General features: G+C 35.3%; 1 protein-coding gene across 8 annotated transcripts in view; it reads right to left on the reverse strand.

Annotated features, from left to right (window-relative positions):
* The window catches only part of ARAP2 (ArfGAP with RhoGAP domain, ankyrin repeat and PH domain 2), a 200,516-nt gene that overhangs the window by 26,090 nt on the left and 157,033 nt on the right, over positions 1 to 17,393 (reverse strand). For 7 of the 8 annotated variants that reach the window (XM_036908436.2, XM_036908437.2, XM_036908438.2 and 4 more), the window contains one exon: positions 7,473 to 7,612. In XM_036908436.2, coding sequence (XP_036764331.2) covers positions 7,473 to 7,612 — 140 coding nt within the window. Of the gene's footprint in view, positions 1 to 5,159; positions 6,119 to 7,472; positions 7,613 to 17,393 lie in introns of those variants that run through there. The other variant, XM_057502145.1, reaches the window with a different exon arrangement.

Consider the following 17,393-nt stretch of genomic DNA (forward strand, 5'->3'; position numbering starts at 1 on the left):
TTCAGACCACAAAGGCATAAAAATAGAAATAAACTGTACAAAGAAAGCAAAGAGGCTCACAAACACATGGAGGCTTAACAACACGCTCCCAAATAATAAATGGGACAATGACCAAATCAAAATGGAGATCCAGCAATATATGGAAACAAATGACAACAACAACACTAAGCCCCAACTTCTGTGGGACACAGCAAAAGCAGTCTTAAGAGGAAAGTATATAGCAATCCAAGCATATTTAAAAAAGGCAGAACAATCCCAAATGAATGATCTAATGTCATAAATATCGAAATTGGAAAAAGAAGAACAAATGAGGCCTAAGGTCAGCAGAAGGAGGGACATAATAAAGATCAGAGAAGAAATAAATAAAATTGAGAAGAATAAAACAATAGCAAAAATCAATGAAACCAAGAGCTGGTTCTTCGAGAAAATGAACAAAATAGATAAGCCTCTAGCCAGACTTACTAAGAAGAAAAGAGAGTCAACACAAATCAACAGTATCAGAAACAAGAAAGGAAAAATCACGACGGACCCCACAGAAATACATAGAATTATTAGAGAATACTATGAAAACCTATATGCTAGCAAGCTGGGAAACCTAGGAAAAATGGACAACTTCCTAGAAAAATACAACCTTCCAAGACTGACCCAGAAAGAAACAGTGAATCTAAACAGACCAATTACCAGCAACGAAATTGAAGCGGTAATCAAAGAACTACGAAAGAACAAAACCCTCGGGACAGATGGATTTACCTCGGAATTTTATCAAACATACAGTGAAGACATAATACCCATTCTCCTTAAAGATTTCCAAAAAATAGAGGAGGAGGGGATACTCCCAAACTCATTCTATGAAGCTAACATCACCCTAATACCAAAACCAGGCAAAGACCCCACCAAAAAAGAAAACTGCAGACCAATATCCCTGATGAACGTAGATGCAAAAATACTCAACAAAATATTAGCAAACTGAATTCAAAAATACATCAAAAGGATCATACACCATGACCAAGTGTGATTCATCCCAGGGATGCAAGGATGGTACAACATTCGAAAGTCCATCAACTTCATCCATCACATCAACAAAAAGAAAGACAAAAACCACATGATCATCTCCATAGATGCTGAAAAAGCATTTGACAAAGTTCAACATCCATTCATGATAAAGATTCTCAACAAAATGGGAATAGAGGGCAAGTACCTCAACATAATAAAGGCCATCTATGATAAACCTACAGCCAACATTGTACTGAACAGCGAGAAGCTGAACGCATTTCCTCAGAGATCGGGAACTACACAGGGATGCCCACTCTCCCCACTGTTATTTAACATAGTGCTGGAGGTCCTAGCCATGGCAATCAGACAAAACAAAAAAATACAAGGAATCCAGATTGGTAAAGAAGAAGTTAAACTGTCACTATTTGCAGATGACATGATACTGTACATAAAAAACCCTAAAGACTCCACCCCAAAACTACTAGAACTGATGTCGGAATACAGCAAAGTTGCAGCATACAAAATCAACACACAGAAATCTGTGGCTTTCCTATACACTAACAATGAACCAACAGAAAGAGAAATCAGGAAAACAACTCCATTCATAATTGCATCAAAAAAAATAAAATACCTAGGAATAAACCTAACCAAGGAAGTGAAAGACTTATACTCTGAAAACTACAAGTCACTCTTAGGAGAAATTAAAGGGGACACTAACAGATGGAAACGCATCCCATGCTCGTGGCTAGGAAGAATTAATATCGTCAAAATGGCCATCCTGCCCAAAGCAATATACAGATTTGATGCAATCCCAATGAAACTACCAGCAACATTCTTCAATGAACTGGAACAAATAATTCAAAAATTCATATGGAAACACCAAAGACCCCGAATAGCCAAAGCAAACCTGAGAAAGAAGAATAAAGTAGGGGGGAATCTCACTCCCAACTTCAAGCTCTACTATAAAGCCATAGTAATCAAGACAATTTAGTACTGGCACAAGAACAGAGCCACAGACCAATGGAACAGACTAGAGAATCCAGACATTAACCCAGACATATATGGTCAATTAATATTTGATAAAGGAGCCATGGACATACAATGGCGAAATGACAGTCTCTTCAACAGATGGTGCTGGCAAAACTGGACAGCTACATGTAGGAGAATGAAACTGGACCATTGTCTAACCCCATATACAAAAGTAAACTCAAAATGGATCAAAGACCTGAATGTAAGTCATGAAACCATTAAACTCCTGGAAAAAAACATAGGCAAAAACCTCTTAGACATAAACATGAATGACCTCTTCTTGAACATATCTCCCCAGGCAAGGAAAACAACAGCAAAAATGAACAAGTGGGACTACATTAAGCTGAAAAGCTTACGTATAGCAAAAGTCACCATCAACAGAACAAAAAGGAACCCTGCAGTAAGGGAGAATATATTTGAAAATGACAGATCCGATAAAGGCTTGAAGTCCAGAATCTATAAAGAGCTCACATGCCTCAACAAACACAAAACAAATAACCCAATAAAAAAATGGGCAGAGGAACTGAACAGACGGTACTCCAAAAAAGAAATACAGATGGCCAACAGACACATGAAAAGATGCTCCACATCGCTAATTATCAGAGAAATGCAAATTAAAACTACAATGAGGTATCACCTCACACCAGTAAGGATGGCTGCCATCCAAAAGACAAACAACAACAAATGTTGGCAAGGCTGTGGAGAAAGGGGAACCCTCCTACACTGCTGGTGGGAATGTAAATTAGTTCAACCATTGTGGAAAGCAGTATGGAGGTACATCAAAATGCTCAAAACAGACTTACCATTTGACCCAGGAATTGCCCTCCTAGGAATTTACCCTAAGAATGCAGCAATCAAGTTTGAGAAAGACCAGTTCGCCCCTATGTTTATCGCATCACTATTTACAATAGCCAAGAATTGGAAGCAACCTAAATGTCCATCGATAGATGAATGGATAAAGAAGATGTGGTACATATACACAATGGAATACTACTCAGCCATAAGAAAAGGGCAAATCCTACCATTTGCAGCAACATGGATGGAGCTGGAGGGTATTATGCTCAGGGAAAGAAGCCAAGCGGAGAAAGAGAAATACCAAATGATTTCACTCATCTGCATAATATAAGTACAAAGGAAAAACTGAAGGAACAAAACAGCAGCAGAATCACAGAACTCAAGAATGGACTAACAGGTACCAAAGGGAAAGGGACTGGGGAGGATGGGTGGGTAGGGAGAGATAAGGTGGGGGAAGAAGAAGGGGGGTATTAAGATTAGCATGCATGGGCGGGGTGGGAGAAAAGGGAGGGCTGTACAACACAGAGAAGGCAAGTAGTGATTCTACAACATTTTGCTATGCTGATGGACAGTGACTGTAAAGGGGTTTATAGGGCGGACCTGCTATAGGGGAGGGCCTAGTAAACATAATATTCGTCATGTAAGAGTAGATTAATGATACCAAAAAAAAAAAAAAAAGGCAGTTCCTGTGTGGTGATCTCCAATGAGTTCTACACAAGGGTATAAAGGGCATATAAAAGTGTAGGCAAAGGGCCTGTTTGTGTTTATAGAGAGGATCAAAACCTAATTTGGCTACCCTGAAAATGAACTAAGATACGATATGAAAAAGAACTTCCAACATCAGCACTCTCTGGAAGACTCATGCCAGAAGATGATCATCAAAAAACCCCAACAAAGATCCACACACTGTTACAGGTGTAGATGCACTCATCCCACCAGTTCCTGGACTTGTCATGGGAATGAAGAAGGGGATACCTAAGCTGGCCTGTGCATACAGTAAAACAACAAATTTGACTGGATCTATACTGTTGGAACTCAACCAAGAATTAGGAGAAGTGCAAACTGTAGCGCTCCAAAATCTTACAACTACAGACTATTTACTGTTAAAAGAACATATGGGATGTGAACAGTCACCAGGAATGGGTTGTTTTAATTTGTCTGATTTCTCTCAGACTGTTCAAGTTCAGTTGGACAATATCCACCATATCATAGATAAGTTTTCACAAATGCCTAAGGTGCCTAACTGGTTTTCTTGGTTTCACTGGAGATGGCTGGTAATTACAGGTATGCTTTGGTTATGTAACTGTACTCCTATTATGTTAATGTGTGTGCACAATTTAATTAGTAGTTTAAAACCTATACATGCTGAAGTTACTCTACAAGAAGATATGTCAAAGAAATAATCAATCTTCCCATGTTTTCTTCAACCTGCTACTTCTATACCTTCTCTTCTTCCTTCCTAACTACAACCCTTAAATAGAATTTGTGCCTCATATCAAATTTACCGAGTATCATAATTCTTCCAACTGGTAAAGATACCTCAAGACAAATGCTGGGCATAGAAGCCACAGGGCATAAATATGCAAAGAAGTAAAAAGCTAACCTTTTCAAACAATAAGGCTTCTCTCTCACTTACAAACTTTACATTTCCCTGTATGGCCCCGGAAGATGACTGGTTAGCCAGAGACGGGTAAGATTCCTCAAGGGAGGAACAACCTAAGACAGGCACAGTCGCAGGGGGGCCATCAGGTGAGAAATTGGGGATCAACAGAGGTGAGGCTTAGAACCTCACCCCCCCTGTTCTAAGAGAAATCTACATACGTGGATGTTTTATTGCCCTTGCCTAGCTTGTATTAACACATAGTCTACAGGCACACACCTGATCATCTACATTTGCTCTCTTACAACACTAAACTATGTTTTCTACCTTTATCTTGTATCTACCTACCACTTCAGCATTTTATTAAAAATAATATTAATAAAGAGAGAAATGTGGTATCCACATATAAATCAAGTATAAAAATCAAATGAGAATTCATATTTGAACTGACTGTTTATAGTTCATAATGCATGAGCAAAACCGAAAGTTTCTGTGATGACTGCCCTTGTACTGTTCACCATGTAACTTATTCACTATGTAAGAATTTGTTCTCCATGTAAGAACTTGTTCGTTATGCTTCTGAAGTTTGGAGACTGATGAAAATTAGGCTTGGGGTGGATTAATGATTGTGCATTGAGCATTGACTCCCCTATACAGAATTTTATTGTTGTTAACAACGATTTCATCAATAAATATGAGAGATGCCCTCACAAAAAAAATAAAAATAAATAAATACTAACAATCACTTGATACCCAGACACACTCCCTGCTGGGTCTGTCAGATGGACTGACAAGATGGGAGTTCAAGTACAGTATAATACAGCTTTTTCAATAGGGATAAGGGCTGCAGAATTCAATGCTGTCCAGCTAGCTCCCCGCTGGACACTGCACTGTCCTTGAAGAAAGTGAACATAAGGTGTTACACAAAGTGGGAATGCTACTAAGATTTAATTACACCCATGTGGAGGTTTCCCTGCTGGAGAGACATAGAGTCAAAGTGGTCAAAGCACATGGAGAACTCGAAAGAGGCCACAACAAAATGAAGCCACAGGGCTTTGGAAAGTTGCCTAACAATTGTTTTTTCATCACATGTTAACAGATGTCAGCAGTCTGGTCTTTCTCTGTACATCTCCACAACAGAATACAGTGAAGTGCCACACGCTTGATGTATGTGAGCAATGTTTACTCAAGTAAATTCTGTAATTCAATTTGGAAAAGTGTCTTTACATCCTGCTGTCACTCTACATTTAAAATAATTGTGTAGGTATTGCTTGAATCTCAAGAGAGTACAGATGTTACTGTATACACCCATGTAATTACCACCCAAAAATGGATAGAGAACACTTATTTCTATTAACACAGAAAGGACCATACTGACTTATCTCCTCACTTCTGCAGCAACCTTTCGCCACACCTTAGGCAAGCAGCTTCTGACTTCTATCCATAAATGTTTTATCCTGTCTTAGCCTCCTTATGGACAGACTAATATAGTACCATTTTTGTGTTGATTCTCTTGCTCAACAAGGATGTGAGATTCATCCAAACTGTTGCATTCATTCATTTTTATTGCTGAGTAGTAGTCCATTTTATAAATGTATCATTCTCCTATTGATGGACATTTGGAATGTCTCCAGGTTTGAGCTTTTATGAATAAAGCTGTTTAGAAACATTCTTGAACAGTTGCTTTTGTGGCCATATTACCTAGGAATAGAATTTCTGGGTCATGGGGTAGCTGTATGAATAACTTTATTTAGAAAACTCCCAAACAGTTTTTCTACACAGTGATCGTGTGATTTTACCCTTTCACCGGTAATTTGTGAGGGTTTCAGTTAATCAACATCCTTATCAGCATCAGGTGTTGTCACTCTAGTGCTTTTTAGTCAGACCTAAAAATCAAGCTTACTGGGTTGTAAGATAGTATCTTGTGGTTTTAATTTGTGTGTCCCTGACAACAAATGATATTGAGCACTTTTGGCTCAATGGTTTATCAGACTGCTTACATTGTCCTTTGTACACTGTCTGTTCAATACTTTGCCTCAGTTTATATTGGGTTGCCTTTTTATTGTTGACTTTAGAGTTCTTTATATTTTGGATATGTATGGATCCTTTTCAGATAAATGGATGATGAATATATTTTTCTCAGTCTGGGACTTGCCTATACATATTCTTAGTGGGATCTTTTGATGAACATGCTACTATTACTATCCATATAATATATGTAATATATCTAACAATAATATATAAGTATAATATATAATGCTTCACAGTTCAAGAATAACTTACATATATTCTTATTTAAGCATAAAGCAATCAGGCATGCAAAACTCACACTATCACCATTATATATGCAGAAATTGAGGCTGAGAGTTTACGCTACTTATTCACACAACCAACTAAGCAGATTTGAGATATTTCTGATGCTAAATTCACTATTCTTATGTATCATTATTCACGTATCATTATCTACTCCTTCTTTTTCGTTTCTACTTCCCCTCTCCATTCCATAGTTCTTTAACAGAAGCTTTTAGGGAATTCAAACTTATAGGGATACATCAGTAAGATTCAATATATAAATATATTACAAGTCAGTTAACTCGAACATATAGGAAATATATTAATCAGATTTATTCTAATATTTGAGTTTTGCCTTTTTATTCCATATTTTATTAGTTTCTATTAGCTAAAATCAAGCCACTTTGCCTTAGGGTATAACACATTCTCTCTTACTTTTATTTACTAAGATGGTGATTTGTATGCTACTTTATAAAACACATATTAGAGTTTTCTTTAGGACTTAAGTCCTATCTTGGCGCTAAAAAATGTGAGGTGCTCAGAAAGGCCACATGAAGTTGTTCACTGTGTTGCTGAGTGTATTAATGTCATCTCCCAGAGGCTGAGAGAGCTCATCAGCTTACTATGCATTTTTTATTTATGATAGGCCTTGACTTCCAGGACAGGTTGTAAAGAGAGGTATATGGGAGAGGTATAAAATATACTCATACAAAAATAACCACACAAAAATATATACATGGTCAAATACTACTCATACAAATACCTTCAGATCCTTGTAAAGAAAGAGACAGCCATCTCGTAAAACAAAATAACGGTCTTGAAATTTATTTCCAGACAGTATTTTAGATGGTTCTTCTTTGATTTTCAAGATTCCCTCTTTGATACTTTCCAAGGACTTCCTCTCTGTAAAGTACAACATTACTTTTGTAAGTTAGGCACATTTTTTATTTATTTAGAATAGAATATAAAACATTTCTATCTTTTCAGTTTTGATAATAAAAAGTAATAACTTGCTCCCTATCATTAAGATGCATAAGGTTAGTTTCTGGGAACACCATGTGTCAGGGGAGTGTTGGCAAGTCATAGACCTGTGACTAAATCTATTTAAATCTGTTTATAATAAATAGGCCTGTCTATACTGTCCACTTAGTGAGTGTCTTAATGAACACTTGAACCCTAAACTGGTTAGGCTCAATTGAGATGTAATCCAAGTAAAAAATGCAAACTGGATTTGAAGACTTAGTACCAAAAGAGGGTAAAAAAAAATCACAATTTTCTAATATTGATTACAGGTTGTAATGATAATATTTTGGATATGTGAGTTTCAATAAACTGCATTAGTAAAATTAACCACCTGTTTCTTCATATACATATGTATATTTATGTATATTTTTAATATGGCTACTAGGAAATTTAAAGTTACATAATCAACTTGTATTATATTGTTTGAACAGCACTTCATAAACAATGCAAATATACAGGTGAAAAGGGAAACCTCTTCCAATATTTGACTCAAGAATCTGGGAATTCTTAAATAAGGCACTGGAGAAATTCCTGCACATTATGAAACAGGTAAGGGGAAAAGGCAAAGCTGCTAAGGTAGAGGATTTCACAACATTTATATTTCATGTGCAATACTGTCCATGTCCCATACTTAGAAACCATTTCAACTATTTCTACTTTAGAAAAAAACTTTTTGGTAAGACCCCCAATTTCTATTTGTATAAATTTATCATCTACCAATTTACCATTATATCTCTATTAAACTTTCTCCTTGAAATCCAGAAAATTTTCAAATGCCTAAATTTGAGAACTGAAGAAAAGTGGAAAGAAAGGGAACCTAAAGCCAAAGAGCCATGACATGGTCACTGTGGTGTCAATTCCTGTTTTTCCTGTAAAGCAGGAGTCATGACACCTATCCTGCAGAATGTTGTGGTTCTCATATAACGTCCATAAAAGATGTGGGGCCAGACACCATATCAGGAGAAGGAACTGTAGCAATATCCTGGCATTAGGTGATGTAACTTTTAAACATTCATGCATTGTTTCTGAAATTTACAAATTACTTGAATGCTTTCAGAAAGAACTTTTAATCCTAACAATCCCTTGGTTTGGGAAAAACCTTTACGTATACAGCAAATAATACACAGATGTTTACAATTACAATTAGCATAAGAAAACAAAACAAAAGTTTTTTAAAAATGCAAATAGTTTCTTCTAACTCAAAAGTGAAAATGGAATGACTACCTGGGAGCAAAATTCCCCAGGACTAATTACATCACTGATCCTAGCCACAAATACACAAAGGTAATTATCAAACTAACAGTTTTCCTGATATACATACTGGCCACAGATAATTCTTTTAATTACACTGTCATACTAAAATAGATCCTTCTCAAGGAGTTTGTGACTTTAAAATAATTTCTGATAAACACCTCCCTAAAATTTGTCTGTCATAATCTCTTAATATTCAACCCCATAGAAAAGAAAAATTTTTAAATGTTAATTTATAGCTAAATAACTTCTATTTAAATTAAAAATACTTTTCTAATTAAAACATTTGAAAGAAGACATTTTAATACAACTGAAAGTCAAGAAAAAATATGCATATGTAAAACTAGTATTCAGTGAAATTCAAATTACATCCATTTGATCATTTATTCACGATGATTGAGGGGCTAATATGCACTTGATGCTAGTAATAGATATTAAACCAGATAGAGATGGTCTCTGACTTGCAGTGCAGTGTTGGAAACAAATTGCTAAGCATGGACTAGCAAACAATGCTTATATTTCCTAACAGAAGTATGGTAAGCAATTAAGAAAATATCAGGTAGACTTAGTGATTCAGCTGATTTAGAACAGGAAAGTGGAGAAAGGCATTTATGATATTGCTGGTTTGGAAATAGGTAAAGCATAAAAAAAAACAGTTATAATCAAGTTGTGAGATATAGATAATACATATTGCTTGAGCTAAACATATTCCATTCAGATCTTCTGATTGTACTTTTCATTTATATTTTTGTTCAAATTAATTAACTTTTCCAATTTTACCAATACAGAATAACCGTATGTCCAGTGTCTAAGTAAACATTCATTTATAGGTCAAAGAGGAAAAAAGGCTTAGGGAAAAAATATCTTTGGGTGTATATTTGTTAAAATTTATTTTAGTCATCATCATATGGAAGTGAGTATATTAGCTAAATCTTGAAGCACACACTATTAAGAGACTCAGGAGGAAGGATTTGAGAAGAGGGAAGAACCAAAAGAACTTTGCAATATGAAGTTTTACGATAAATATTAAATACTTAAAAGAATCTCTAAAAGCTCTCACAAAACTAAATTTCTGTCTGGTCTCAAAATATTAAAATAAGTAGAAAAATTACCCCCACTTAAAGGACAAAATCAAACTACATACTTTGGGGGTCACTGCGTGTATGCCTCAGTGTATAATAAACTAAAGTTGAATTAAATAGCTTCTAATAATTTACTTTTCCCAGCTTTCCCAGTACTGCTTGGTCTCCCAACTTTGTGGTACTTCACTTTCATATTTTCACTGCCTTTACATCATCCTGGCAGAAAGCTTATTAAGATCCCTTGCTCCAGAAAACCTGATTCAGTACAAAGTACATGCCAGCAGTGCCCACTGTACTGGCTGTCCAGACCCTGTCCAGATTTGAGTTCTACTCTAGTTTGTTAGAATACAATTTCATGCCCTGCATGTCCCATATTAGCTAGAGTTCAAATATCTGCTATTCAGGTGTTTGCAGTGAGATCTCTGCTTTACAACTTGAGATTCTAGCCAGAACTCCTGTCTCCATGCTGTCTTTGGGCTTTTTTCTTTCTTGGAATCTGGTCAACTACATACATAGTTCTTTCATAGTACACTGACCTTTCTAGATGTCAAATTTACCTAGCTCTTAACTTCAAGAATGCTACTATTTCTAAAGCCACAGAAGTCTTTCTGGCTCCACCTTTTGCTATAGTTATCCAATTATCTACTGGATCCTTCTGATCCAATCAAAAAGAATGATATCACATGTCATATGGTCCATGCTATAAATCCTAGGCATGGTGTAATACAAGTTACTAAGTATGGAATACTTCCATGCAGTAAGAATTTTAAAAAGAAAGAAATACAATAGGATATGTTATGTATATTTGTTTTTAATTGGAAAAGAAACCAGCTATAGCATATAATGTACTAAAAGAAGCCATTCAGTAAACAACTTGGGAAATCTAATTTTTTTTTCAAGTGTAACAGACCTGAAGATTTGATGCATTCCCCAGAGCACTAATTCTTTCAGAGAAAGATTCTGAAATGTATCCTAATAGGTACAATTTCATTTACAACCTTCTTTGTCTTTCATTATAATCAAATTCTAGCATACTGCTATCGCTAAAGAATCATAAAGCCCTCTCTCTTTTCTTGTTGACTGCTAGGATAAGAAGGCTTGGTTGGAGTTCAGTGAGGAGTCTTTAAAGTTAACAATGTGGGTAAGAAAAAAAACCTTATTAGTTATTATTATTATAATATATTATACAATTATTATTTGTATAATATATATACAATTATTATTTGTATAATATATATACAATTATTAGTTAAATTGTGCTATAATTTTGTTATTAATTAGGAAAGCCCTTAGAAGTCACATGTAAGAAACAGAATGGCCAAATTTATTTAAAGACAACAAACGTATTGACCCAGACAATAAAACTGACACCATAAAAAGTTCTTAAACTATTTGCTAATGTCATTTTTCCTTAACTAGTGGTTCCTAATACCAATAAAATGGAGGAGAGGGGAGAGTTCTGAGGAGAGATGACAGAGACAAGAAGAGAGTGTGAGAGACAGAGAGTAGGGCAGGGAGAAACAAATTTGGGGGTGTATTTCTAAAATATAACTCCCTTTATCCTTCATGTTCAGTCAGCTAGCAATTCAGCCATTGTTCTTCCAGAATTTCTCTTTGGGGTTCAATTCTACTTCATTCTCAATGTCATCACTCTAACCCCTGCCTTTTCTACCTAATACCTGGATTCCAGGATTCTGTAACTCTCTGCCTGCTTTCCTAATGGCTCCAGCATATGATTCCAGATTCACATTATGCAAAATGCTATCTCATGACATCACTCCCCTGGTTCAATGCCCCACCTTTCTACTATTTGAAGTCTTACTTTCCTAATGTTAAAAGTCTAAATTCCTTTTCTTAACTTTTAAAGGGCTAAATAAACTTGATTCCTCCTACCCATCTCTATAAAATATTAAAATGTAATATTTATGATTCAGTTGATTATAATATTATTTGGAAAATCAATTTTTATTTCTACAGCATGACTCAAGTTGATTACTTGAATGACCATGAGAGAAATTCCAATGTGCTTGCTTGTATATAAATTCTATCCCTACTTCTATACTCAACTCACCCATGGAGATTTTTGTAACTACTTCAGTTCATACGTGTTATTCATGTCTCTAAACTCTAAGATGGAATAGAGTACAGCCCTTGAATACATAAAAAGTAATATTTATTCCATAATTTAGCTCCTAAATACATAATCATTTCATATTTGCTTTTTAAAACAATGTGTGCTTTGGATTTTCCTCCCCAAACGATGTGAGAGCTGACAGAGAACAACGACCAAGAGCACTCTCTCGAGCTGGACTGCCTGGGTTTGCATGACAGTCTTATCCTCCCCTGGATCCTGGGCAGTAATCTCTAAATCTCAGCTGCCTTACTGCAAAATGGGGGATCCACATAGTACTCACCCAGTGGACTTGGTATGTGAGATGTTTAGATCAGTGCTTGGCATATAGCAAGAAGAATGTAATTGCTTGCTTATTAATGAAGGACAGACACCATTTTTCTCTGTATACAGAGGTCTGTAGTAATCAATACAGAGAGAAGTATCCTTCCAAAGGTCTGATAATTAGACTGAATATTTAAGAATAAAGAAACTGAATCTGATTTATCTTTGATTTCAGTATAGTAACTAGTTTAGGTGAGAATATGGCCTGGATTTGAAGATCTTCACTCTAATCCCTGCTCCTCCATTTACCAGCAGGTTCCCCTGGGGGAGTAATATTATGTCTCCATATCCTAATCTCTCTATTGGTAAAAGGCCTTGTAAGTACTAATTAGTAGCTCCTAAGGCTACTAGAAAGAGGAAATGAGATGCTCTATGGAAAGCATTCAGCCCAGCATCTAGCATGCAGTAAGTGCACAGTAACTATGAACTATTGCTATCTGTTATCTCTTAATCTCTCTTATATATGATCTGAGTAATGACAAGGGAGATATACAACCAATGGGTCTATTTTTCATGGTCTCTATGTGTATCTCTTCTTTTGCTGGCAAAGACTATGTCCTCAGGCATGTACATCATCTGAAAAAGTTCCTTATTCCATGCTCCACCCCTGCCCATATGCTCAAGAGCTGAAGATGGCAAAGGGACATTTTCCACAAGAGACATCCTCTTAAAAATATGTCACAACCAAACGATATTTGGCAATATATGCACCACATCTAAAATTTCTTCCAAATTAAAAGGTATGCATATTTTCCTTTGTTTGATAGAGAGTAAAGAACACATATTATTCTTTGTAATTTGGAGGAAGAATTCCTGATGTATTGCACTCATTATATGACATTCACTAAAAATCTATTTTAGTAAAATTCAGTTGTACAACTGAAGAGAAACCAAGCCAGACAAAATACCTGCTTTCAAATAATCTATTTCTTAATAAAAGCCAAATATGTACCCCCTACTCAGCCATTCCAAGTCTATTTTCCTTTATGCTACTTGTATTGAAGCAATGTTTAATAGAACTAGTAGCCTGCTGATATCCTTCTAACAAGATTCTCCATAAGTAGCAAAATTGCAAATGTCATTACTGTTAGAGGACTGCCTAGAAAAGTGCCAGAGAGTCCATGCCATTTTAGTGACAGCAAATTGTAAAAAGGAGAACAGTTTTTCTGTTTATTATTACATTGAATTACAAAGAACTGTTCCTGAAACGAAATTTTGTATACTAAATGTAATACCTCTTTTCTATTAAATTACAGTGTGGGTTTTAGCATACTCTTAATAAACACACAGAAAACACTTTAGACTTTTCAAAATGTTCACATATTTCATCTCATGTGATTCTCATGAAACTTTCTAAAGTAGGGAGCACATATTATATGAGCTCATTTTATAAGTGAGAAAATTCTGGCTCACAAAGGTCTTGTGACAAGCTTAGAAAGCAACTATCCTAGAATTACAATTGAGGTCTCTTCATATCTAACACTGAATTCTGTCTTCTGTACTCAGACACTTTTCTTACAAGTAATGGTTCACCACCACAATAACAATACATGTTCAGGTGCCTTTCTTGACCTTGTGCTCCATTTGACACTATTAGCACTCATTTTCCTAAAACTTACTCTGATGATTTCCATGACATTGTTTTGTCCTTGTTCTCCTTTAACCTTTCTGACTGTTCATTCACACATGGGACACCACTTGATACATCCATCTCCCTTCTATCCACTCTATGCTCAGCTCTCTAATGTTTAACACTAAAACTGAATTCACCTTGCATTCTCTCAAGGCTAAAACCACATGCCACACATGTACTCCACAGCAATAAGTACCTAGTTCCCTCTAGACATATATTCTTGGACACTGGAGGAACAACTGAAACCCAATACATCCCAAACTAAATTCTGTGACCCCACCCTTTTCCTCATGCCAATGAACCACCTCTTCTATTCTCCCTATCTTCGTGTCTCAGGAAGCATATAAACCAAGAAATCCAGGATATACACAGCTTTCTTGCTAATAATACAATTCTAATTTCCTTTGGAATGTGTTCCCTAACTATCTAGATAAAAATGAGTCTGCAGAACTGTGAAATTTTGTCAGTACTTGCTCATTTACAAAGTGTTTTAATCATTTATATTTAGAAAAGTTTACTTAACATGTACTTTGAGTGAGCAAAAGAATAGATTAAGACATAGTCTTGTTATCGGAAGACAAAACATACAAGGAAAACTAAACAAGGAATGAGATTTCCTTGAATGAAGACATTCTGTGTTAGAAGAAACAGATGTCAATGATCGTCTAGCTGAACCATTTTTTCTGTGCTTTAGTCCTTCATAAATGTCCTGGCCTACAGTGGTCACGCACTACATGTTATGTTTGTTGTCTTATATTTAAAATAGGCTTCATTTTAAATATTGGATTTCTGTTCCTTTTGGGGAAAGATAATGCTTAATAATCCTTTAAATTTTGCACAGTAGATACCTGGTAGATTCCTAATAGAAACTTACATGTTGGTTTCTCACTACAGAATCACACCACTAGAATAAGGTAAGACTGTCATGCTCAGTGAATATCCAATACTATCTATCATCAATTTCCAAGAAGATATTTCTGCTTGAAGTGGATGAGGTTAAAACTTTCAACTTTTACGTACCTTTGGATTTAAAAACATTTGATAGGAGTGGAATGTAACTTATTTCAGCTGTGCTATGATTTATGGACTCATATTGTTTTTGCTGGAATTTTTAAAAGTCAGTTAATAGTGGATGGCTCAGTTTTCCGGGTCTGAATTTGCCAGAAGCAGCTGCATTTTGAACTATTCTAATGCAAATTTAATTCCAAAGCATCTGTCATATGTAGCAATCTAAATTTAGAAACCCACAGGGATCTGCATTTGAGTTGCATCTTATATCTAAAAAGTATTTCCTCCCCATTGAGATCATTAAAACTTGATTCCAATGTATCCCACTCTATTGTGGTAATTTTAAAGAACTTTAGTGCTTAAAATAAGGCTTTAGCGACATACTATTATTTATTCTGGAGTCTTACAGAAGGTGTACATTTACAGTTTACTTATGATAGAGATTTGCTGAAGCTTAACTCAATATAAAAGATAATGCTACTAAAAGATGGTCTAATAAGATTAGCTATGAAAAAACCTAAACGGCAATTTAAATGAAGTTTTATTCCCCCTATCAAAATGTCTCAGTCATAATCTATGGAGTAGAAAAGAAATTTGAGGACTATTATCTTTCTTTTCAACTTAGTTAACTCCTCATTACAGTAATGGCAATGGCACAAAATGTTTCTAAGAAATAAAATGCTATTTTTGAAAACAGAATTGATTTTTAAGTAGAGGAAACAGAAAATTCATTTACTCTCATATCCTTCCATAAAGTAGACTGTTACCTCATTACTTTAAATGAATGAGCTGAAATTAAGTGTTGGAGAATTCTAAAATCTATTCCTATATGTGATGTCTACATTTTAAGTTGTTTGAATAAAGTGAGAAAATTAAGGAAATTTAAACCCCCTAAACTTATCTGAAAGAATTCTCAAGTTAATAAGGTGTTGAAACATGTCAAACCACAGTACATGCTTATAATACACAAATCAGAAAATCATATAATTAATGAAATATAACTGCATTTGTGTGTATAGATCCACAAATAGAGAAAGGGATGGGTAAACAGTAAAATTTATGGCAACTAGGTATCAAGTATGAGGGGACAGGGTGCAAAGGACATGTAGCGCTACCATATATATGTTTTAACAAAATGTTAACCCTTCTCCTACTGTTACTGAGAGAAAACATAGTTGCAGTCAACTACTCAAATGTAGTTTCAAACTCTGCTGATAGCCTTCAGATTAGAATAAGAAAATCTTAAGTACAGGGGAAAAATCTTTAACATTTTCCCTTTCTGATGTGAAGATCAATGCATTTCTGAGGTGATTCTAGTTTTCCTGCTAACAATTTGATAGAGAAATCCTATTCAATTTACTTTCATTATTTTCCTTTTAGGTCCCAGTTTTAAGGAGTAGTGGATGTAATGAATGAAGCAAGAATTCAGAAGTAGGTGGTCGCTGTGATTAACTCAAGAGTTATTTGCCAGACAGAGACAAAGTAGACCGAATATCTAACTAGACTAAGATCTATCAGAAAGTGTCCTCCGTAAGAAGTATTTATAAGGTCCAGGTGGCTGCAAACCATAACTATAGGAAAAAATTATGACTTGAGAAACTGATTTAAAATACAAACAGGCCAGAGCTTCTTTAAAATGACAATCCTAAATTCACACAGATGCAGAACCAACCTTAATGAAAGAGATGATTTTGCTTTGGCAATCTGAATGTAAATAATCAAACTCTAATTAAAAACATTTATAAAGATTTTATTGGCTAGAAAACTAAAAATGTATTATTTATATCGTAGGTACTCCTATTTTTGACTGAAAATATGTAACCACTAATATGAAATGGCCCAATTAATGTATTTGTTGATGGTGTTACTCTAAACCTGATTCTTTTTTTTTTTTCATTCAAAGAGACATCATTTCCTGGTAGAAAGAATCATAGATATTATAATAGCAACTTGCTTATTGGTTTGGCAAACTGAAGTTGGGACAGTGTAGAATCAGGGTGTGTTTTATAGCTGCCACTCTGCTAGAGGAATGGAGACAGGAGAGTAACACAAGGTTGCTGACTTTTTTACTCTAGAGAAAGAATGGTCCATCCAGTTTTCTGAAACTGACAGTTATGTTTGCTTTCCACTGCCTGAATTCTCCAGTTTTTATGAAAGATGCTTTGTCGAGACCTTACAGAGGCTTGATGCTTTCACAACAGAAGGACACACTCCTTATCCCAAAAAGACACA

This window comes from Manis pentadactyla, chromosome 5 (genome assembly GCF_030020395.1).
Source record: "Manis pentadactyla isolate mManPen7 chromosome 5, mManPen7.hap1, whole genome shotgun sequence".
In the NCBI taxonomy this organism is placed as follows: domain Eukaryota; kingdom Metazoa; phylum Chordata; class Mammalia; order Pholidota; family Manidae; genus Manis; species Manis pentadactyla.